The sequence below is a fragment of the Gadus macrocephalus genome, chromosome 4 (genome assembly GCF_031168955.1).
Source record: "Gadus macrocephalus chromosome 4, ASM3116895v1".
NCBI classification, from domain to species: domain Eukaryota; kingdom Metazoa; phylum Chordata; class Actinopteri; order Gadiformes; family Gadidae; genus Gadus; species Gadus macrocephalus.
This window is the reverse complement of record NC_082385.1, coordinates 27,871,098-27,895,998: the sequence shown is the minus strand read 5'-3', so window position 1 is coordinate 27,895,998 and position 24,901 is coordinate 27,871,098. Positions and strand designations below refer to the sequence as shown.

The window sequence follows — 24,901 nt, the reverse complement described above, 5'->3', positions numbered from 1 at the left end:
CGTGCTCGGGAACACGCTTCAATAGATAAACGTTCGTGCGCAGGAGCACGCAATTGCGTGATACCGGGTTGGTGGTATAGACTGATATACGTATAATGGCAGTGTTCAAAGGCTTTAATGTGTTGTTCAGACAGATGTTATTGAGTATGTTTCAATTTCTAATGATGTTGATAATTTCCCAATTATGCCTGTTTTATGATGCATTTCCTCATTTTATTACATGCTAATACGAAAATAAACAAAAACGAGTGGCACCTCTATTCATAAATGTGATTTAACAAAGGTAAAGGGAACAAATTTAACATATGTGTTGTTTATATTACTTGCAATTGGGTTGAAGTAACCATTTGGTGAGTATTTAAAAAAAAAGTTAGATTATGTTGAATTAAAAGGCCTAAAATGCAATGGGTCCACCAGACCCAGCAGCACCTCCTGTGTAACAAAAAAACGAACACCCTATGAGGGTTAAGTACTACAATACAATACAATACAATACAATACAATACAGTGTACAATGGTGGTCAGAAGAGGAAATGTGGCTATGCAGAGTCGAGGTGAACTCTGAACAGGTGAGTCTTGAGTCCTTTTCTTAAGTCATGTATAATGTGCGGTTCAATCGCAGTCTATTTCACAAGTGAACTTTGCAGGCTTTTTGTAATAACAAAGATAACGGTAATGACAATGTTGTGGCAATGTCAAGCATAACTTTAATATACAAATTATGTGAACCCTGTTTGAATAATTAGTCAATTTCAATCAATTTCTATGCATTCTCCATGGACCTAGAGATACCTCCCGCCCTCTCTAATAGAAAGGTGTTAAGATAGTTTGCATTTGCACCTGTGGGCACCAAGTTTGATACTGAGGCCAATCCACAGACTTCTTTGTTGTTTAGATTCCTTTAACTGTCTTGCAGCCATGTCGACTTCACCCATATTGTGAATTGCAATTTAACTTGGTCTCTCCTCTGGCCAATCCTAAACCCCACGAAGGCCCCTCCCCCTGACCTTTGTTTCCTTTGTATTTACCCACGATGTCAACGTTTCCGATAAGAATCATGTACACCCATCGTCTCATTGACTGTATGCTTGGTAACTTTGCTGCCCGTATCTTCCCCTGATCAAGATCTACATTATATCTAATATTTTGCTGTCAGAAGTGTCCTAGAAATAAGTTATTCAACACAGACATCAATCAATAAAAACAGAAAGCGAATCAAAAGTTGAAAGCGTTTAATCGTGATGATAAGAAACTAAAAGCAGTAATTTCAACTAATACCGGACAGAGGTCTCAATCAAAGCGTCCCGTTACCCCGCGCCAAAGTGTGCTTGAGCATGTGCACTCGCAAACCGTTTGGGTCGCTGTAACTGGCGTTGCACTGCAGACACACGCAGGGCTTCTCCCCAGAGTGAGTCCTCATGTGGATCTTCAGGTGGCCTTTCCGACTGAAGTGCCTCGTGCATTGGTCACACCTGTTGGGCTTCTCGCCGGAGTGAGTCCTCATATGGATCTTCAGGGCGCAAATAAGACTGAAGCACAACGTGCATTGGTCACACTTGTAAGGCTTCTCCCCAGAGTGAGTCCTCAGGTGGATCTTCAGGGTGTCTTTCCGACTGAAGTGCCTAGTGCATTGGTCACACTTGTAGGACTTCTCACCGGAGTGAGTCCTCAGGTGGATCTCCAGGTCGCGTTTCCGACGGTAGCGCTTCGTGCATTGGTCACAACTGTAGGGCTTCTCCCCAGAGTGAGTCGACTTGTGGAACTTCAGGGAGGAGCCATGACGGAAGCACTTCATGCATTGGTCACACTTGTAGGACTTCTCCCCGGAGTGAGTCCTCATGTGGACGATCATATTGGCATTGTTGGGAATAACCTTTCCACGCAAGACACCGGGCCGGCCCATGGGGCAGCCCTGATGCCCAGTCAGCTCCTCAAGGCGGACCAGCCTCACACTGCAGTTCAGGCTCTTGGCCACGCTGTGGTCAGCGGACAGCGAGCTTAAGGCCTCTGTGGCGCCGCCCTGCGTGCTGCAGTCTCTGATGTCATTGCCGTCTTCTTCAGAGAGGAAAACAGAGAAAAAGAGAAAGTGATGGTTTTAATTAATCATTTTACTTTTCATTTTATTTATACTTTGTACACACTTGTGTATTCGAAGAATTATATTTTGACATGGCATTTTCAGGCATTTTCCATGTCGCCCTTTGGATGGTCAAGGGTTAAAGGCTCCTGCTGAGAAGGCAGAATCGAGTACATTCTCAGTTTATAAAGATTGTTTTCTTGCATAGATGCAATGTGTGTACTAACCTGTGGCGGGCATGCCTCCACCAATATCCTCTTCAAGCTTGATTAAAATGGTGTCTGGGGTCTGCGGCTTTCCACATAAAGGAAACACACACAAGACATATTCTTTCATTTTCACAGAATAGTTTTCAATCCCCACTACCGACAGATTAGGCGTTTTCACACTGCCAAGCAGGTTCGGTCGAGCCTTGGCACGTCCTGCAATTTCAATGTCTTGCCTGCGTTTTTTTTTTTTTGATTCAAGACCCTCTCATGCAAGAATGAGCTCACATCGGAGTGTAGGCTAAAACGCGATTAACTATTTGCAAATGCAAAAATGGCAACATATTCTTTATTTTGCTAACCACCAATTCCTCGCAGCGACTGGACCAGTGGGAGGTGCCAGGGGCGACAACCCCCAAAATCTCTGAGGTGGAGCCACACTGAGTGCTACGGTCTACAAAGGCATCGCAGTCTTCTGCAGACGGAGAAAAAAAGGAAAAATTAATTGTTTTGGTACATTATTTGCATAAAGGGAGGCATTGTGTATTTGTACACATGAAAGAAACTCTTTAAATGTACGCAACATTGACACAGAGGGTTTAAAATGTGTACTGCTGACAAAGATTCACAGTTTTGGAGAGGGCCGTCTCCTCCAGCACCCTCCTCCCTAGACTCAAAGCTCAAGTGGTTGGCCAGGTTAAGGACACTCAACGAACACCAGCGCAAAGTGATCTGATCACAACATGATATGTGAGGCAAGCGCAATAATTATATTTTTACACTTAAAAGCAACAACGTGTCCTTCCCTCTAAGCTGATCACCTAAGATTCATGCATTATGAATTCATTGATTATAATCGGGAGATCGGGAGAATTCCCGATTTCCCGAGCGAATCTTTACGAGCGAAGTTCCATCGTTATCGGGAAACGGGGCCCTGGCCCCAGTGTTTGAGATGCCAGATATATCAGGCTGAGGTTTGGAACCAAAAACAAGTGGGAACAAGGACAAAGAACAACAAAGCAAACATACAGTAAGTGAACAAGAACAGCAAAGTAGAGCCAGGGGGTATCAATAAATAAAACAATGTTAGTCATGTGTGCAACAAGAACAACAAATGTGCAAACAGGTGTGCGTGTATGCCTAACTTGTAAAACAAGAACAAAGTGAAGGAACAGGGAGGAATATTATAAGATATTAATAAACAAAGAAAATACTCCACAAACATCAGGCTGAGGTTAAGGATAGTAAAGTGCATCAGGTCAAAAGGAAGGACAACAATCGCAGCAGTCGCCGCCACCACCACCACCAACAGCCGTCGCCAGCACAAGCCGCCACCACTAGCAGCAGAAGGCGACACCACCATCCTTCGCCACCACCAGCCAGCTCAAGCAGCCATCACCTCAAGCAGCAGCGACCTGCAGCAGCAGTGTTAGCCACCACCAGCCAGCACAAGCAGCCATCGCCTCAAGCAGCAGTGTTAGCCAGCTCAAGCCGGCGGCTGCGGCGGTTGTGGCGGCGGCGGCGGCGGCAGCAGCAGCATCATCATCCACCTTCAGCAGCATCCACCATCAGCCGCAAACACATAACCGCTAGGCCCAAAAAAATGTTTTGTTTGGTTCCGGTTTCCGACCGATCAAATTATGTTCGACCCAAATTATTTTATGAGCTTTAAAAAAAAAAGAAAAAAGATTTTCTTTTTTTTTGATGCAAACTATGATTACGTTTTGGTGCAGCACCTCTTCAGTCTGTAAAAGGATGAGCGAATTTTCTCGTTTTTAAATGAAAACAACCTACCTATCATTCGCTGCCGCTGGAATTATAATAAAAAAAAATATTAAAAAAATAAAATTAATTCCCTACCAACCCATGACAACTGACAACCAACAGGAACCAAACTTTTTTTATTTTTTTAGGCCCCGTCTGTGACACAATTAGGCCTAGGCATTTTTTATTCTACAAATTCATATTATAGCGGTGAGAATTGTTCAGAAAAATCACCTCCATAGTCACCCTGGAGTCGCAGGCCGACAGTCTCCTGCAAGAATGAGGGAAACCTATCAAAGGACATTCTTTCCAGAAATTAAACATTTAGAAGAATACGTGACACTTTGCTTTGATAGTTATATACCTCTGATTGGAGATTGATTGTCGGCGGCTCCTCCAAACTAATGTCTGTACCTTTAACTAAAAATGACAATTAATTTACTCAATCATTTCACATTTGATTAGCAAGACAATTATTGATGTCCTTTGCCAATACATGAATACCTACTCATTACAAAGGCCTTGGAAGTCGAGGCAGTGGGGTCAGAGGACACCCCCCTTCCACTCCTACCATCATCGGCCGAACTTCGTTATTGGCGAGAGCCAGCTCCTCCGAAGTGGTGAAGGGCGGTGGAGCGGTCCTCCTCCCAGTCGTATTAAATTTGGTTTTCTTTGCTACAGGTAATCAACATGTGACTAAAGGTTGGAGCCTAGGCCTTTGCAAATCATAGGCTAGATTCACCTGAAATTATTCAAATGGATGCTTACAACTTACCACATTGAATATTATTTTAATATTTATTTTTGACTTGGCCCCATGTACGTAGGAGCGTGCTGGCACCACATCTATGGGGTAAAAGGCCTGATGATACATGATATTTTTAGACAATATGCAGAATCTATTCACTTACGAATTAACACGGACGGCTATTTTTTGCCAGCACGCTACCCTAGCCATATTATGGGGAACCGTGTTCCCCTTGGCTGTGATTTGGACTTTGAATTCCTCGTAGGAATTCATAATAATACACCACGCACGCTCGATACACTTTGCATAAGGGCGAGTCAAATGACGTGATAAACACACCTTTAATGTGAACGCGCATTGAACCTAAAGCGGAAAACCTGGTTTGACTAATTGAATCTAAAGTGAGTGTCGTGGAACCATTTAACTCTGACTGCGAGTTGCGTCTCTGTCGAACCAGGTTTTCCCAAGAAAGCCTGGGTATGTTCAGCGAGGTTCGTGGTATACTCCCCTCACATGTTTCCTTTGTATTTACCAACGATGTGAACGTTTCCTAATATTTTGCTGTTAGAAGAGTCAGAGAAATAAGTTCTTAATCAAACAGACATACATTACTAAAATTAAAACAAAGCAAAACAAAGCGAATCAAAAGCTTGAAAGTGTTTAATCATGATGAAAAGAAAAACTAAAAGCAGTAATTTCGACAAATACCGGACAGAGCTCTCAATCAAAGCGCCCCGTTACCCTGTGTGAAAGTACCCCATTGTCCGTGTGCTTGAGCATGTGCACACTCAAATTGCTTGGGTCGCTGTAGCTGCCGTTGCACTGCAGACACGCGTAGGGCTTCTAACCGGAGTGAGTCCTCAGGTGGATCTTCAGGTGGCCTTTCAGACTGAAGCGCATCGTGCATTGGTCACACTTGGAGGGCTTCTCCCCAGAGTGAGTCCTCACGTGGCGCTTCAGGTGGCCTTTCAGACTGAAGCACTTCGTGCATTGGTCACACTTGTAGGGCTTCTCCCCAGAGTGAGTCCTCAGGTGGATCTTCAGGGTGCCTGTCCGACTGAAGCGCTTCGTGCATTGGTCACACTTGTAGGGCTTCTCGTCGGAGTGAGTCCTCAGGTGGTTCTTCAGGGTGCCTTTCTGACTGAAGTGCATCGTGCATTGGTCACACTTGTAGGGCTTCTCCCCAGAGTGAGTCCTCATGTGGCACTTCAGGTGGCCTTTCAGACTGAAGCACTTCGTGCATTGGTCACACTTGTAGGGCTTCTCCCCAGAGTGAGTCCTCATGTGGCGCTTCAGGTGGCCTTTCAGACTGAAGCACTTCGTGCATTGGTCACACTTGTAGGGCTTCTCCCCAGAGTGAGTCCTCAGGTGGATCTTCAGGGAACCTGTCCGACTGAAGCGCTTCGTGCATTGGTCACACTTGTAGGGCTTCTCGTCGGAGTGAGTCCTCAGGTGGTTCTTCAGGTTGCAGCCATGACTGAAGCGCTTTGTGCATTGGTCACACTTGTAGGGCTTCTCGCCGGAGTGAGTTCTCATGTGGCTATTCAGGTTGCCTTTCAGACTGAAGCACTTCGTGCATTGGTCACACTTGTAGGGCTTCTCGTCGGAGTGAGTCCTCAGGTGGTTCTTCAGGTTGCAGCCATGACTGAAGCGCTTCGTGCATTGGTCACACTTGTAGGGCTTCTCGCCGGAGTGAGTTCTCATGTGGCTATTCAGGTAGTCTTTCTGACAGAAAGACTTCGTGCATAGGTCACAGCTGTAGGGCTCCTCAAGGCGGACCAGCCGTACGCTGCAGTTCAGGCTCTTGACCACGCTGTGGTCAGCGGACAGCGAGCTCAAGGCCTCCAGTTCTGACGCGGCAAAGAGGGTGTCATGGCCGTCCACCGCCAATGGGCCCTCCCCTTGTCCGTAAACGCTCAGTAACCGCAGCTCCCCGCTGTGACTTGACATGTGGGAGGAGCCAGGGGCGTCCACACGCAGACTCTCCGAGGTGGCGCCGCGCTGCGTGCTGCAGTCTCTAATGTCATTGTCTTCTTCAGAGAGGAAAACAGAGAAGGTAATGTTTTTAATTAATCATTTTCACATAGGTATACAGTATGTACTTTGCACATACTTGTGTATTGGAAGAATTATATTTTGACATTCTTTCCAACTTCTATTTGTTTGAAAACTTCCATTTTCCTTGTCGCCCTTTGGATGGTCAAGGGTTAAAGGTTCCTGCTGAGAAGGCAGATTCAAGTACATTCTCAGTTTATCAAGGTTGTTTTCTTACATAGATGCAATGTGTATTACTAACCTACGGCCGGCATGCCTCCACCAATATCCTCTTCGACCTTGATTGAAATGGTGTCTGGGGTCTGCTGTTTTCGACATAAGAAGGAAACACACACAAGACATATTCTTTCATTTTCACAGAAAAGTTGTCAATCCCCAATAACGACAGATAAGGCATTTCTACCCTGCCAAGCTGATAAAATCCCCCTTCGTCTCGGAGCTGGCTTTCTTGGTTCACAGGAGAAGGCGGGGCTACACACTGGAGGACTTTTTACAATGAATTGCAAAAAAGAAGAAGAATGAGTTCACATCTGAGTGTAGGCTAAAACGCGATTAACTATTTACAAGTGCAATAATCCCGACATATTCTTTATTTTGCTAACCACTTTGCTGACGAAGCATTGTAAGGAACGTTTGTCTGGTACTTTCTCTTAGATCGACCATCTTTCGTCTTCTTTAAATGCGACTGCATCACCTTCTCTCCCATGATGGTCAGCAACTTGCGGATTTCGCCGTCTCTCCAGTTACAACTATTCATGTTGATATCGCTGCATCGTCTCTGTTGTAGAGACAATGCAGCAACACCTCTACCCAAGCCTCGCCCCTCGAACCGCAAAGCTGTCTTATCGCATTTACATCAACATGAAACCGCCAATATGTGTAGGGTCAGAGAGGGTTAATAGGGGTGGGAAATAAAGCCTGTAAATTACCTCGGTCAGTGTAAACGTGCGGATCACACAGGGGAAAAATTGTGCATAAGACGGTCGGTGTAAAAACGTTTACTGAATCATAAAGGTGTGGGCTTTCAATGGGTTTGTTTTAGAGTTGTAACAGAGGAAGCCTCTCTTTTGGAGGGTGAATAAGAAGATAATTTCCAACCTGCACACTCAGCTCCTCGCGGCAGACCAGCCGCTCGCCGCGCTCCAGGCTCTTGGCCACGCTTTGGTCCGCAGACAGCGAGTTCAGGGACTCCACTTCTGACGCGGTGAAGAGGGTGTCATGGCCGTCCGTCGCCAAAGGGCCCTCCCCTTTTCCGTAGACGCTCAGAATCTTCAGTTCCTCGCTGTGGCTGGACATGTGGGAGGAGCCAGGGCCGTCCACACCCAGACTCTCTGAGTTGGCGCCGCGCTGACTGCTACGGTCTCTAAAGGCATCGCAGTCTTCTGCAGAGGGAGAAAAAAAGGAAAAAGTATATTTACATTTGGATATTGCATAAAGGGAGGCATTGTGTATTTGTACACGTGAAAGAAACTCTTTAAATGTATGCAACATTGACACAGAGGGTTTAAAGGGTGTGTACTGCTGACAAAGATTCACAGTTTTGCAGAGTGACGTCTCCTCCAGCACCCTCCTCGCTAGACTCAAAGCTCAAGTGGTTGGCCAGGTTAAGGACACTCAAAGAAGACCAGCGCAAAATGATCTGAGCACTACATGAGATGCAAGGCAAGTGCGATAATTCTATTTTGACACTAAAAAGCAACACTGTGTCCTACCCTGTAAGCTGCTCAGCTAATATTTATACATTATGAATTCATTGATGTTTGAGAATGAAAAACCAGCTCATGTGGCAACTGTCTTGAAACCCTTCTGGGCTCTTGACTGATTCCATCTTTGAAATGCAACTCCCAAGTTTGACTCGTATTTTAGCAGGGTGCTGGTCATGATGCTTTTCCAAAGAGGACCAGGCTTATTAGCGCAGGTAAAATCAAGTACATTCTCAGTTGATCAAGGTTGTTTTCTTGCATAGATGCAATGTGTATTACTAACCTACGGCGGGCATGCCTCCACCAATATCCTCTTCAACTTTTATTGAAATGGTGTCTGGGGTCTGCTGCTTTCCACATAAAGAAGGAAACACACAAGAGACATATTCTTTCATTTTCACAGAATAGTTGTCAATCCCCACTAACGACACATTATGCCTTTTTACACTGCCAAACTGGTTCGGTCGCGGCTTGGAACGCCCTGCAATTTCAATGCCTTGCCCGTGTTAAACCGAGGGGGTCAAATCCCCCTACCCCCTTGAAGACTTTTATGTTTGCTTTAGCTTTCTGCTAAATCTTAAATACATTGCACTTTCTAAAAAGCTTTTTAACTTTGCCTTTATTTTCTATTTTAATACTAAAATGCCTTTTTAACTTTTTTATGTTTTCTTTTACTTATCAGTTATTTTATTGTATGATAATGTTTATATGTGAATCACTGAGTCTGCCTTGTGTATGAAAAGTGCTATATAAATAAAGTTGCCTTGACCGCCTTGCCTTCGTCTCTGAGCTGACTTTCTTGGTTCACCGGAGAAGGCGGGGCTACACACCAAGTGTAGGACTCTTTACAATGAATTGCAAATAAATATTAACATAATCTTTGATTCAAGACCCTCGCATGCAAGAATGAGTTCAAATCTGAGTGTAGGATAAAACGCGATTAACTATTTACAAGTGCAAAAATGCCGATTATTTTTTTTTTTTCAAACCACTTTGCTGACGAAGAATTGTTAAGAAAGTTTGCCAGGTACTTTCTCTTAGATCGACCATCTTTTGTCTTCTTTAAATGCGACTGCATCACCTTCTCTCCCATGTTGGTAAGCAGCTTGCGGATTTCGCCGTCTCTCCAGTTACAACTATTCATATTGATATCGCTGCATCGTCTCTGTTGTAGAGACAATGCAGCAACACCTCTACCCAAGCCTCGCCTCTCGAACCGCAAGGCTGTCTTATCGCATTTACATCAAAATGAAACCGCCAATATGTGTAGGGTCAGAGAGGGTAAATAGGGGTGCGAAATAGAGCCCGTAAATTACCTCGGTCAGTGTAAACGCGCGGATCACACAGGGGAAAAGTTGGGCATAAGACGGGCATATTTGGCGGTGTAAAAACGTTTACTGAATCATAAAGGTGTGAGCTTTCTATGTGTTTGTTTTACCCTGCGTTCACACCAAAAGATGCAAAAAGTTGACGCGTGTCACGATCCCATCTATTTGCCTGGCAGTGCTTCTTTGTTGCCTGGCAACAAACCTTTGCGGCGCAGCAAAACTTCGGCGGCAACGCGTTCGGGCAGCAAATGCATCTTTTGGTGTGAACGCAGGGTTAGAGTTGTAACAGAGGAAGCCTCTCTTTTGGATGGTGAATGAGAAGATGATTTCCAACCTGCACACGCAGCTCCTCGTGGAAGACCAGCCGCTCGCCGCGCTCCAGGCTCTTGGCCGCGCTGTGGTCCGCAGGGAGCGAGTTCAGGGCCTCCACTTCTGATGCGGTGAAGAGGGTGTCATGGCCGTCCTCCGCCAGTGGGCCCTCCCCTTTTCCGTAGACGCTCAGAATCTTCAGCTCCTCGCTCTGACTGGACATGTGGGAGGAGCCAGGGGCGTCCACACCAAGAATCTCTGAGGTGGCGCAACACTGAGTGCTACGGTCTCCAAAGGCATCACAGTCTTCTGCAGACGGAGAAAAAAAGGAAAAATAAATTGTTTTGATACATTATTTGCATAAAGGGAGGCATTGTGTATTTGTACACGGGAAAGAAACTCTTTAAAAGTATGCAACATTGACACAGAGGGTTTAAAATGGGTACTGCTGACAAAGATTCACAGTTTTGGAGAGGGACGTCACCTCCAGCAGTCTTCCTCCCTAGACTCAAAGCTCAGGTGGTTGGCCAGGTTAAGGACACTCAACGAACACCAGCGCAAAATGATCTGATCACAACATGACATGCGAAGCGCAATTCTATTTCGACACTAAAAAGCAACAACGTCTCCTTCCCTCTAAGCTGATCAGCTAACATTCATGCATTATGAATTCATTGATGTTTGAGAATGATAAACCAGCTCATGTGGCATCCGCCTTGAAACCATTCTGGGCTCTTGACTGATTCCATCTTTGAAATGCAACTCCCAAGTTTGACTCGTGTTTTAGCAGGGCGCTGGTAGAATTATTTTACACTAGAATCTATCAAATCAAAGAAAAAAAATACTCAATGAGTAATGTACACACCTTCACTTTTAAAATGGGGCTGCATAGACTTTAAGGACAGCTTTGTGCCTACAAATATGCGTTTCCAGGTTTTCTGTCTGGCAGGCAACATCCCTTGAGAGAAGCTGCTGAATGTAAGCACTTGATGGGCTGGCCTGCATAGAGACAACAAAGAAAAATCAGTACTAAATTTTTTACATTGTATGTATTCCAGGTGCAAGTTGTAAGAAGATACAAGAGAAGCATGTTTAGTGAATTACATTAGCCTAATACTTAAAATGAGTTATATGAAATTATATTACATCCTTGATTTGTTTACATATTTTATAGTTCATCTCATCAACTCAATACCATGACATCAAGATCTGCAGAAATCGGCTAATAACCCTTTGATTTGAATCATGTGTGAAGGGGAAAACATGCCTATAATAGTGTGTTCCAGGCACACTTTTTTGCCCGTAAATAACCAGCTGTAACTGGGAGTACAAGAGGGTAGACGGGTGAAAAACACGGGTTCCCAGGAACGCACCATTATGTATTTAGGATGAGTTGAACAGGTCAATCTCCTCAAAAGTAAAACGCTAGAACTACTGCGGTCCAGTGGCCGGTATAATACAGTTGTATTCGTTTGTTGTATGGTGAGCAGACATTTTAAACATTGCATTCCCTTGGTATCCAAGCAGTAGAGATCAGTGCCTGTAGCCCCTTTGTTGAATTGTGCCCATTCTCGTGTGATGCCCCATGCTTGCTTAGATGCACACTCGACTTACAGTGTGTGTATTTGTAGGAATGAATGGGCGGCAATGTATTAGTCCACTGTCCTTTCTCTATAATAGGTCCATGGTATTTACACACATAACTGATGCTATCTACCTTAACATTAGCGACAATAACTTGGCTGTTAGCTGTAGCGCTAATGCTAAAGCAACATTACAATGCTAACCAGGTAACCATTTACAGTAAAGCAACACAATGATATGGCGTCAGTTAACTTACTTTTTCGAGGTTTGTAGCTGAGCCGAGGAGAGTTGGTACTGATCCAGACTTGATTTTCAGACGTTGAGCAAGTCCAGCTCTGTATTGGCCCAAGTTGAGGAAGCAGTCGTCAGTGAAATGTTTGGCGCTGCCGTGTTCTAGCAACGGGACGGCCATACGTTCCTGACCTCATCTGACTCCCGCGCTGCGTTCGTATCCAGTGGGCGTGGCTTATGACGTATTGGCCCCGGCTTCCTCATCTGTCTAAAGATGCTGCCAGAGCCATAATAGAGAGAGAAGAGTTGCGACCATAGATATATATATATTAACTAGATGCCCTACGGCGGCATCTAGAACGAGGCATCTAGTTAATATATATGTCTATGGTTGCGACACTATGATCTCGCTGGCAGGGTCGTCACGTGGTTCATGTAAGCCTGTATAGTTCAAAAACAGGCCGCGATGCCGTGTTCTTAAATGGGACTGCCAGCAGCGATTGCAATATAGAATGGTAAATATAAATTAAAAAACACAAGTACTTTTCTGACCATTGTTGCATATTTGTAAACGTCAGTTTTACATTTGAGTGGTAGGGTGACAACTGCAAGCTACTTAGATACGTTAAGTTTGAGGGAAAGCTTCACGTTCGTGTTAGCATGGGTAGCACTAGGCTATTGACTTTAATGCCTTAACCTTACTACATCTGTTCTGAAATCAGAATCAAAAGTATCACATATATTAAAGAATAACAAATGAAAGTATTTTTTTTATTAAACAATGGGTCAGACAACAAGAGTGTGTGTGTGTGTGTGTGTGTGTGTCCAACTTGAAAAACAACAACAAAGTGAAGGAACAGGGATGAATATTGTGTTAACAAGAGAGGAATGCGCTGAGGAAAGGAGACAATTAAAAAAGCAATACAAGTAAAATGGACCACTGGTTATAAAACCCTGCAGCAAATGCAGATTCCACTGCCTAACATCTGCACGCTGCAAAGAGAGTAGGTACCAAGTAAAGCCGGGCCCCGTTTCCCGAAAGCATCGTTAGCCTAAGTGGATCGCAGAGTGGGTCGTACGAGCATCGTACAGTTTTCACACCGTTTCCCGAAAGCATCGTTGGTAACGAATGTCTTGAAAACGCTCGTAGCTAACGAGTGCTCCAGGGTACTCGTAGGACGCTAAGAGCATCGTTAGCCCACTATAGAGTGAACTCATTATTGCATGCGGGTGTCTTCATTCATAAAAAAAAAACATTCGGGAGTATGCAATAATACAAATGATTCTAAAGAGGTCAGAGACTCCGTGCACAGCCCCACCTTCCCCAGTGAACCAAGAAACCCCGCGCCGTGACGAACGGGGGATTTGACCCAGTGGCGGCCGGTCAATAGGGGGCGCTAGGGCGCCGCCCCCATCAAAATTTCGGGAAAAAAGTATAGACACAGTAAACATAAATTACATAATAAAAAGTAATTACCACGTCTGTTCAGTGTTCACTCATACAATGGGTTTTACTTTTAAATTTGTATGCCTTTCCATTCAATATTGGGTTTATTCTGGGTTGTTTTCATGCATTTCAATAGCGAGGGGCGCCGGCCAAATGAGTGTGTATGTGGCCTCTTAAACTTTTGGCTTCCATGTGACTTCATGCTGGTCTCTAATTGGTCACTTCAAGATTCTTCTCCGGGCGCAGCTCTCTGCGCCCCTGGCCAATCAGCGTGCTTGGGCTCATTTTTCATCCAGTCTGATTGATTCATGATACCTGTCGTGCCTGTCACTCAAAGAGCGACAGACACGCCCACGCGCACACGGAGCAGACAGAAAAAAACAACAACGAGAAGACAAGAGGAGACATGGCGACAGCAAACGAAAATTTGGTTGTTTCGTTACGCAGTAATCCTTTCTCGAGGCGTTCGGTGGAGGAAAAAAAAAGAATAAAGGAGCTTGGATCGGAGCAGCCTGATATACAAATCCAGCAGCAGGCAAGTGACAGGGGAAGGAGTTACACTAGAGGCTTCTCTCGTTTGTGTTACACCAAACACAGTTGGCTAGCTGGATGTGGAGTTAGCAATGCTCTCTATTGCTTTCCATGCTTGCTTTTTCAAAGTGTTGGCAGTGGCACTGAAGCTCTGTGGACAACAACTGGGGTCAGAGACCTGAAACATCTCTCTGAAAAATGCAAACGGCATGAAAGTAGCCGTAGCCACCTTGACAACAGCATGAAGCTACAGTTTTTTGGCCGAGTTAGCATTGCTGAACAATTAGATGAGGGCTACAGAGTTGGCATTAGAAGGCACAATGAAGAGGTGACAAAAAATCGTCACATACTGTCCAGGATAATAGACTGTGTGAAATTTTGTGGGGCCTTTGAATTGGCTTTACGTGGCCATGATGAGAGTGAGAGCTCTGTCAACCCCGGGATATTTCGTGGGCTGGTGGATTTTGTTGCCTCTCTGGATGGAGCTTTGAAAGAGCACCTTGAGACTGCCACTGTTTTTAAGGGTACTTCAAAAACTGTCCAAAATGAGCTCCTGGATTGTATGTTGTCTGTTGCAAGGGAGCAAATAATTAAAGAAGCTCAAAAGAGTGTTTTTGTATCAATCCAGGCAGATGAGACAACAGATATTTCAACACAGACCCAACTTGTGCTTGTACTACGCTACATTGATGACAAACACAGTGTGCAGGAAAGATTTTTTGAGTTCATTCCTCTGCAGTCATCTACTTCTGAGTCCATTGCTACTGCATTAAAAGAGCGTCTTGCTGCCATCATTCCTGAGGATCAGAAAAGCAAGCTAATCTGCCAGGCATATGATGGAGCCAGTGTGATGAGGGGTGCCAATGCAGGTGTTCAGAGGAAAATCAAAGATGAGTACCCAAATGCCCACTATATCCACTGCTATGCACACCAACTCAACCTGATCATGCAACAGGACACCTCTCACATTTCCAAGGTGAGAATTTTTTTTTCTGACCTGGGTGGATTTGCCAGCTTTTTTTCCAGATCACCCAAGCGTACAGCTGTTCTTGCTAAAATGGTGGCCCATAGACTGCCAACATCCAGCAATGTCAGATGGAACTTTCACAGCCGAGCCGTCAACACTGTGTTTGAGCACAGACAGGATCTCATTCAGTGTTTTGAGAACATACGCGACTCGGGTGACTTTGACCCCAAAACCATGAGAGAGGCAGGAGGCATGGCCATGCTGCTGGAACATCAGGATTTTAAGTTCTTTCTGGAACTTTTTCACCACATCATGCCACATGTGGACCTCCTCTATGCCAAGCTCCAGAAGAAGAACGTAGATGCAGTCCACATCAAAGGGAGCATCCAGCAGTTTGAACAGGACATACAAATCATCAGGTAATAAGTATTCCTATCAGTAATATGATCATCACATTTTTCAACATTATCTCTTTTCCCCTTTTTGATTATTATTATGACTTCTCACACAGAAATTCTCGCCATTCCATGGGTGAGCAAAGCAGTGGTTCTCTGACAGCAAAGAGGCGTCGGGTACTCAGTTCAGAGGATCGTCAAAATGTTGCAGAAGAGGTGAGTTTATGTTGTAGAAATCTGTCATAGTCCATGTTTCATTTGAGGTTGTAATGTTTGTTAGAGGAGAAATGTGTTTTGAAATACAATTTAAAATATGTCATTGTCATGTTGCAGAGATGTAGCCTCATGTTGCAGAGATGTAGCCTATCACCTAATCACAATTAAACTATTTGTTTAAAGTAGTACTATCACCAATACATAAGTAATAGCAATAAAAAAAGCTGAAATATGCAATAAATAGGTCCAGGGGAGCCATAACTATATGTACACAAAATATAGCCAACAGTGTACTGTCTGAGGAGCAAATGCAAATGCAAAAAAAATTGTTAAAGAGACATCTATTTTTTCTCTATATTTTTGTATTCTTCTCTCTGTAGATCTGCAACACCATTCTGGGACACACCAGGGAGCGCTTCTCCTTCACCGACCATCTTGTCTGTGCAACCTTGCTGCAGGGGGACAGGTTTGAGGACCATCAGGGGGCATTTCCTGAAGAGACACTACAAAGCACGCTGAAGGCCTACAAAATGCTGAATGGAAGCAAACTGAAGACAGAGCTCAGTCTCATCTACAGCAAAGTAGAGTTCAGAGCCTGTTGTGGTGCAGTGGACCTGTTCCAGCTGTTCATGGAAAACAATCTTGAAGATGTCTTTTCAGAAACTGTCACTCTCTTAAAGATCCTCATCACCACACCCATGACCACAGCTGAAGCAGAGAGGTGCTTCTCAACCTTGAAAAGAGTGAAAACCTTCCTCAGAAACACCATGACCCAGGAGAGGCTGAATGCACTGGCCATGCTCTCCATGGAAAAGAGACTTGTTTGTGAAATGACAGATTTCAATCAGAAAGTCATTGAAAAATTAGCTGGCCTGAAGGAGAGGAGAGCAAAATTTATGTTCAAGTAGTTTATTGTTGTGTTGTAATACCCGCCCGCCAGTGCGCCCCCCCAGATTTTTTTAGCACCAGCCGCCACTGATTTGACCCCCTCGGTTTACACAGGAAACTTGAGATAAGAAGGTGAAATCGTCGGGCGTGCCAAGCTGCGACCGAACCGGCTCGGCAGTGTAGAAAGACCTATAGCCAGGGTTCGAGTTAGGTGGGAGGCAGTGGGAGCTGAGCTCCCATCAAGAGAGGTCTGGCTCCCATGAAAGCAGTAAACTCAAATATCTTTGGGGGTCTCGGAAAATACAGCCGCATAATATTGTTATTACAAATAAAGCTATTTTCCCTTCCAAATGCAGAGTAATATTGACGTTAAGTGGGATAATAGAACGCCGGTCATTATCGGGAAAATAAGCCCAGACAGGGCGAACCGGACACCGACGCGAAACGGAGGTGCTTCGACCTGAAGTGGCTTATTTTCGATTATGAGCAGCTACTTGCCAAACGAAAAAATAGCCTGACTTCACAAGGTGTCTTTTTATAATTTATTTGTTACCATACGTAGTGTTGATCAGCAGAGAAATAGTTAGCCAAAGACGTTGACGTTGCTTAGCAGCTGAAGACGCTGGCGTTGTTGTGAAGGTCCCATGCAAGTGAACGGAGCGTTCCACGGCATTGAGGAGAGCCGTGTCATAATAGCCCATATTTACGTCCTATATCCCCCCCCCCAAATGCTCCAAAGAAATTATCGATGGTTCGAAAGATCCATCGGGAGAATGAACTTACGAGCGAAGATCCATCGTTATCGGGAAACGGGGCCCTGGACCCAGTGTTTGAGATGCCAGATATATCAGGCTGAGGTTTGTGGAACCAAAAACAAGTGGGAACAAGGACTAAGAACAACAAAGCAAACATACAGTAAGTGAACAAGAACAGCAAAGTAGAGCCAGGGGGTATCAATAAATAAAACAATGTTAGTCATGTGTGCAACAAGAACAACAAATGTGTAAACAGGTGTGCGTGTATGTCTAACTTGTAAAACAAGAACAAAGTGAAGGAACAGGGAGGAATATTATAAGTTATCAATAAACAAAGAAAATACTCCACAAACATCAGGCTGAGGTTAAGGATAGTAAAGTGCATCAGGTCGAAAGGAAGGACAACAATCGCAGCAGTCGCCGCCGCCACCACCACCAACAGCCGTCGCCAGCACAAGCCGCCACCACTAGCAGCAGAAGGCGACACCACCATCCTTCGCCACCACCAGCCAGCTCAAGCAGCCATCGCCTCAAGCAGCAGCGACCTGCAGCAGTAGCCATCAGCATCCACCATCAGCAGCATCCACCATCAGCCGCATACACATAACCGCTATGTCAGTGACACAATTAGGCCTAGGCATTTTCTATTCATACTATAGCTGTGAGAATTGTTCAGAAAAATCACCTCCATAGTCGCCCTGAGTCACAGGGCGACAGTCTCCTGCAAGAATCAGGGAAACCTATTATAGGACATTCTGTCCAGAAATTAAACATTCAGAAGAATAGGAGACACTTTGCTTTGATAGTTATATACCTCTGATTGGAGATTGATTGTCGGCAGCTCCACCAAACTAATGTTTGTACCTTCAACTAAAAATGACAATTAATTGACACTCAATCATTTCACAACAATTTGATTAGCAAGACAATTATTGACGTCCATTGCCAATACATGAATACATACTCATTACAAAGGCCTTGGAAGTCGAGGCAGTGGGGTCAGAGGACGCCCCCCCTTCCACTCCTACCATCATCGGCCGACCTTCGTTATTGGCGAGAGCCAGCTCCTCCGAAGTGGTGAAGGGCGGTGGAGCGGTCCCCCTCCCAGTCATATTAAATTTGGTTTTCTTTGCTACAGGTAATCAACATGTGTCTAAAGGTAGGAGCCTAGGCCATTGCAAATCATACAGGCTAGATTCACCTGAAATTATTCAAATGGATGCTTACAACTTACCACATTAAATATTATTTTAATATTTATTTTTGACTTTTGACTTGTTCATAGGAGCGTGCTGGCACCACATCTATGGGGGTAAAAGGCATGATGATACATGATATTTTTTAGACAATATGCAGAATCTATTCACTTACGAATTAACATGGACGGCTTTTTTTTGCCAGCCCGCTACCCTAGCCATATTATGGGCAACCGTGTTCCCCTTGGCTGTGATTTCGACTTTGAATTCCTCGTAGGAATTCATAATACACCACGCACGCTCGATTCACTTTACATAAGTGGGGGTGAAATGACGTGATAAACACACCTTTTATGTGAACGCGCATTGAACCTAAAGCGGAAAACCTGGTTCGACTAATGGAATCGAAAGTGAGTGTCGTGGAACCATTTAACTCTGACTGCGAGTTGCGCCTCTGTCGAACCAGGTTTTCCCAAGAAAGCCTGGGTATGTTCAGCGAGGTTCGTGGTATACTCCCCTCACAAGTTTCCTTTGTATTTACCAACGATGTGAACGTTTCCTAATATTTTGCTGTTAGAAGAGTCAGAGAAATAAGTTCTTTATCACACAGACATGAATTACAAAAATTAAAACAAAGCAAAACAAAGCGAATCAAAAGCTGGAAAGTGTTTATTCCTGATGAAAAGAAAAACTAAAAGCAGTAATTTCGACAAATACCGGACAGAGCTCTCAATCAAAGCGCCCCGTTACCCTGTGTGAAAGCACCCCATTGCCCGTGTCCTTGAGCATGTGGACACTCAAATTGCTTGGGTCGCTGTAGCTGGCGTTCCAATGCACTAACAGGCAGGGCGTCTAACCGGAGTGAGTCCTCATGTGGATCTTCAGGGTGCCTTTCTGACTGTAGCGCATCGTGCATTGGTCACACTTGTAGGGCTTCTCCCCGGAGTGAGTCCTCATGTGGATCTTCAGGTGGCCTTTCTGACTGAAGCGCATCGTGCATTGGTCACACTTGTAGGGCTTCTCCCCAGAGTGAGTCCTCATGTGGTGCTTCAGGGGGCCTTTCTGACTGAAGCACTTCGTGCATTGGTCACACTTGTAGGGCTTCTCCCCAGAGTGAGTCCTCAGGTGGATCTTCAGGGTGCCTGTCCGACTGAAGCGCTTCGTGCATTGGTCACACTTGTAGGGCTTCTCGCCAGTGTGAGTCCTCAGGTGGTTCTTCAGGTTGCCGCCATGACTGAAGCACTTCGTGCATTGGTCACACTTGTAGGGCTTCTCCCCAGAGTGAATCCTCATGTGGCGCTTCAGGGGGCCTTTCTGACTGAAGAACTTCGGGCATTGGTCACACCTGTAGGGCTTCTCGCCAGTGTGAGTCCTCAGGTGGTTCTTCAGGTTGCAGCCATGACTGAAGCGCTTCGTGCATTGGTCACACTTGTAGGGCTTCTCGCCGGAGTGAGTTCTCATGTGGGTCTTCAGGTGGTCTTTCAGACTGAAGCACTTCGGGCATTGGTCACACCTGTAGGGCTTCTCGCCGGTGTGAGTCTTCAGGTGGTTCTTCAGGTTGCAGCCATGACTGAAGCGCTGTGTGCATTGGTCACACCTGTAGGGCTTCTCGCCGGAGTGAGTTCTCATGTGGCTATTCAGGTGGCCTTTCTGACTGAAGCACTGTGTGCATTGGTCACACCTGTAGGGATTCTCGCTGGAGTGAGTCCTCATGTGGACGATCATATTGGCATTGTTGGGAACAACCTTTCCACACAAGACACTGGGCCGGCCCTTGCGGCCGCCCTGATGCCCAGTCAGCTCCTCAAGGCGGACGAGCCTCACGCTGCAGTTCAGGCTCTTGGCCACGCTGTGGTCAGCGGACAGCGAGCTCAAGGCCTCCAGTTCTGATGCAGCGAGGAGGGTGTCATGGCCGTCGACCGCCAGTGGGCCCTCCCCTTGTCCGTAGACGCTCAGGATGCGCAGCTCCCCGCTGTGACTTGACATGTGGGAGGCAGTCTCTGATGTCATTGTCTTCTTCAGAGAGAAAAACAGAGAAAGAGAGAAAGTGATGTTTTTCATTAATAATTTTCACAAAAGGTATTCAGTATGTACTTTGTACACACTTGTGTATTGCAAGAATTATATTTTGACATTCTTTCTAACTTCTATTTGTTGATTATGCATTTTCCTTGTCGCCCTTTGGATGGTCAAGGGTTAAAGGCTCCTGCTGAGAAGGCAGATTCGAGTACATTCTCAGTTGATCAAGGTTGTTTTCTTGCATAGATGCAATGTGTATTACTAACCTACGGCGGGCATGCCTCCACCAATATCTTCTTCAAACTTGATTGAAATGGTGTCTGGGGTGTGCTGCTTTCCACATAAAGAAGGAAACACACACAAGACATATTCTTTCATTTTCACAGAATAGTTGTCAATCCCCACTACCGACAGATTAGGCGTTTTCACACTGCCAAGCTGGTTCGGTCGTGGCTTGGCGCGCCCTGCAATTTCAATGTCTTGCCTGCCTATTTTTTTTTTTTTATTCAAGACCCTCGCATGCAAGAATGAGTTCACACCTGAATATAGACAAAAACGCTAGGGATGGGCAGATAGTCGATTCTATCGACTATCGCCGATAGATGGATTCCATCGTCGATCGTCTCAAGTTGCCGATAAAAAGGCGATATTTTTTTTAATAATAAAAAAATTAAAAATTGAAAAATGGCGCTGTGGTGGCTTTTTTTTACAACTTAAAAAGCCCCGCAAATTGTAATTGAAGTTATCTGGCACAGGTGGAAACACACTATGTAGCGCTGACCTGCCGTATTCACTCACTGCTACGAGGAGAGGGGAGGGGCTCGAAACCTACCGCTCTGCTCGCACGGCGAAATGACATCACATCCCGCTGCACATGTCACTTTGAAAAACTTTGAAAAGAAGAATTAAATAGAAAGAAATCTGCTTGAGCAGGGGAAAATGTTTCACAATTCATTCTCATTTGTAAGGGAAACACTGATATGTGTAACTATACTCAAAGCCTGTGTTTTCTTTCACCATATTAGCCTACCCTGCAGCACAATGGCAAAGGCTGCGCGCACAGCTTACGGGGCGATGTATATATTTTTGAAATGTTTAGGTTTATGATATCAGGCTATATGATCAAACTAATGAAATATTAGAAGAGACAATTTCATATAATTATGTCGGTGTGCATAAGACAGTCCCATTGACATTCACAGACATCCAAGTCAAAAGGTTGCCGGGTTTATTTGGAACTGAATAATAAGACATTCGTTTCAAAGTAGGCTATATATGTAGGCCCACTTACAAAATGCTTTTAAAAGAACAATTATAACTGAGTATTGAACATAACACAAGTATAACAGATGGCGAAGTCTTCACAAAACTCTTTTAAAACGAAACGAAAAAATGCTTGCAGAGCAAATAAAATAGAAATGGGCACAAAATTGTCTATAGGCCTATTGCAGACTGCATAACGCAGTCGAAAGAAAACGAAATTTGGATTCAAAGGAACGAAATAATCCAATGTTTACAAGCTTTAGCTGACAAACAATAATAGTCCAATTGTATTGTTCAGTGCAAGTAGGCCTAAAAGCATAATAATAAATACAATTTAAAATGAAGTCCAAGTGTCCATTTCGCAAATTAAAAAATGAAAATAAATTATTTCAGAGCAACATTTGCTAGGACTATTGCAGACTGTAGAACCAATCGAAAGAAAACCTAATTTGGATTCAGAGGAACGAAATAATCCAAATGTATGCCTAAAAGCCTAATAATAAATACACATTTTAAAGTGTGTGCATAGCCTACAGGTTTCTGGACAAGAACACCAGCATATTCACCTTTTCTGGCTTCAACAAGCTCCTCAGTGGCGTGACAACGTTGCCTGCAGTGCTAAATACACGCTCTGAAGGTGAACTAGTAGCGCATACACAAAGATATTTACTCGCAATCTTGGCCATTAACGGAAAGCGGTTCTCGTTTGCCTTCCACCATGCGAGTGGGTCACTGTCCCCATCCAGTGCATCTTCTTGCAGGTAGGCTGTTACTTCTGCGTTTGCCCCTCAGTGAGTGTCACAGGTTGCTTCGCCTTTCTCAAAAGGCTACCCAGGGAAGGTTTTATTTTCTTAGGTGGGGGTGGTGGTGGAATAGGTGCCACTGGCTGCTCCGTCTCAACATCCTCCACTCTGACCCTTACCTGTCCGGTGGTCTGCCTCCTGCAGAATGATACCATCTCTGACTCCAATCGAACTCTCGTGCTGTCGAGGGAAACGGCATCGATATGGTCGCCCTTGTAGCGGGGGTCGAGGAGAGCAGATAAGCGCATTAATTTTAATGACGCTTCATTGTCGTATTTGTTATCTAGTTCCCGCAGCACCCCGCTTTTAATGACGGACGTCATCCGGACGTCATCGTCGTCTTCCTTCAAGACGTTGTCTTTCAATAATTGTAGCGTGGGCAGCAAGGAAGAGACTGTCACATGGTTTTCGCCAGACAGTATGTCCGTAAAGTGAGAAAGAGGTTTTAAAGCTTTGTTCACTGCCTCCAGCACAGCTTCATCTTGCCATGTCAGGTTTGGCAGGGGACGGCGGCTTCTGTCGTTTGCGAAAACCCTCTTGATTGCTGCGGCCTGTTCCAGTATCCTCTCTGCCATCTTCTGCTTCGAACCCCAACGTGTTGCACAGTCCTGTTTTTAAAATAAGACTGATTAGCCCAATAGCCTGCATAATAATATTTGCCTATTCATAATAACACCACTAGCCTACTAATAAAATCGAAAAATCCTACCGTAATCAAAGCATGGTTGGGGAGTTGGAGCTCATCCTGGGCTTTGCTCAGCTCCTGTTTCCGTTGCCAACTATGCGAAAAGGCGCCGTTGATTGCCCGGCAGACCCCAAACGCACGACTAGTGCGATCCTTTTCTCCGTCAAGTGCATTGTTTATGGCCACATTCAAATTATGTCCAAAGCAGTTCAACCAGGGCCATTTGAGCTCCCGGACGGCTGCAATAATGTTTGCACCATTGTCGGTTGTGATGCAGGATATTTTCTCTTCCTCTATGCCCCACTCTTGAGCGCCGACTTTGAGGGCGTCTGCCAGCACATCTTTCGTTTGATTTTCTGGGACGAAGGATGTGGCCAAACACTTCGCCTCCAGTTGCCAGTCTTTGCTTATATAATGGGCTGTGAGAGACATGGATGGCGTCATGTTCACGGATGACCACATGTCTGAGGTCAGGGCAATGAAGGAGGCCGATTTTAATTCGGTGACAACCAACGCTCTGGTTTCATTGTATATATTGGGGATGGCAGTTTGGGAAAAGTATTTGAGCGTAGGCAACTCATACTGCTTGTCCAGCGTTGCCAGCATTTCTTTGAAGGTGGTCTTCTCCACCGTCTTGAAGGACACCATTTCTTTACACAAATACCGGGTCACAGCTGTGGTACACTGCTTCCATCGAAGGCTGTCTCGCTTGTATTTGGTTCCCCTTGAGAAGGCGCCCAGGATGGAGGGTTGCTGCGAGGTTGTAGCAGCAGCGGAGGCCGCGGCACGTGGCGCTAAAGAAGCATGATCTGCCGGGTGATGCACTCTCAAATGACCGTGTAAATTTGTTGTCTGGGAATCCTTCACCGGAATCATCCTTCTACAAAGCCGACATATCGGCTGGTTGACGTCTTTAGGTTCACCTTTCTCATTTGGCTTGAATCCAAAAAACTTCCATATGGGCGAAATTGCTGTCGTCTTACTAACTAAGATAGCCTCCATTTTTGTGTAACATGTCACATGTGCTGTGCCGCTGGAACCGCCGTATCGAAACTTAAATCAGCGGAGGCTCACGCAGATTTTTTTTATAAAAAAAAGTTGTGTGCGCTCGCACCCCCCCCCCCCCCCCGACGATCGCTAGGGGGCACTGTCGGACGATGGAAGCTTGTAGGCGATTGCCCAACCCTAAAAAACGCGATTAACTATTCACAAGTGCAAAAATGCCAACAAATTCTTTATTTTGCTCACCAGCAGTTCCTCACTACGACTGGACATGTGGGAGGAGCCAGGGACGTCCACACCCAGAATCTCTGAGGTGGCGCCACGCTGAGTGCTACGGTCGCCAAAGGCATCGCAGTCTTCTGCAGAGGGAGAAAAAAAGGAAAAAGTATATTTACATTTGGATATTGCATAAAGGGAGGCATTGTGTATTTGTACACGTGAAAGAAACTCTTTAAATGTATGCAACATTGACACAGAGGGTTTAAAATGTGTACTGCTGACACAGATTCACAGTTTTGGAGAGGGACGTCTCCTCCAGCACCCTCCTCCCTAGACTCAAAGCTCAAGTGGTTGGCCAGGTTAAGGACACTCAACGAACACCAGCGCAAAATGATCTGAGCACCACATGACATGCGAGGCAAGCGCAATAATTCTATTTTGACACTAAAAAGCAACAACGGGTCCTTCCCTGTAAGCTGCTCAGCTAACATTTATACATTTTGAACCCTT

At 45.1% G+C, this 24,901-nt stretch overlaps 1 protein-coding gene, 1 long non-coding RNA gene and 2 pseudogenes across 3 annotated transcripts in view; 1 reads left to right on the top strand and 3 right to left on the bottom strand.

The window, feature by feature from the left end:
* LOC132455329 (uncharacterized) overlaps positions 1-4,734 on the bottom strand; it is a 77,165-nt gene extending 72,431 nt beyond the window's left edge. Inside the window, exons 1-2 of the long non-coding RNA XR_009525194.1 lie at positions 4,556-4,734; positions 4,412-4,467 (exon numbers count right to left, since the gene is read on the bottom strand). This is a non-coding gene — a long non-coding RNA (uncharacterized LOC132455329). The remainder of the gene's footprint in view (positions 1-4,411; positions 4,468-4,555) is intronic.
* Positions 1-24,901, bottom strand: part of LOC132456607 (zinc finger protein 729-like) — a 353,266-nt pseudogene that overhangs the window by 135,177 nt on the left and 193,188 nt on the right.
* LOC132456613 (zinc finger protein 271-like) lies at positions 4,817-20,406 on the bottom strand (annotated as a pseudogene).
* Positions 13,939-16,505, top strand: LOC132455197 (zinc finger MYM-type protein 1-like). 2 transcript variants are annotated; one of them, XM_060049004.1, is made up of 3 exons: positions 13,939-15,369; positions 15,462-15,561; positions 15,942-16,505. In XM_060049004.1, the coding sequence occupies exons 1-3, from the start codon at positions 14,225-14,227 to the stop codon at positions 16,467-16,469; spliced, it is 1,773 nt and encodes a 590-aa protein (XP_059904987.1). In that variant the 5' UTR covers positions 13,939-14,224; the 3' UTR covers positions 16,470-16,505. The 2 variants fall into 2 exon arrangements, with proteins under 2 accessions (XP_059904987.1, XP_059904988.1); XM_060049005.1 differs by lacking the exon at positions 13,939-15,369 and having other exon boundaries at positions 15,376-15,561; positions 15,942-16,497.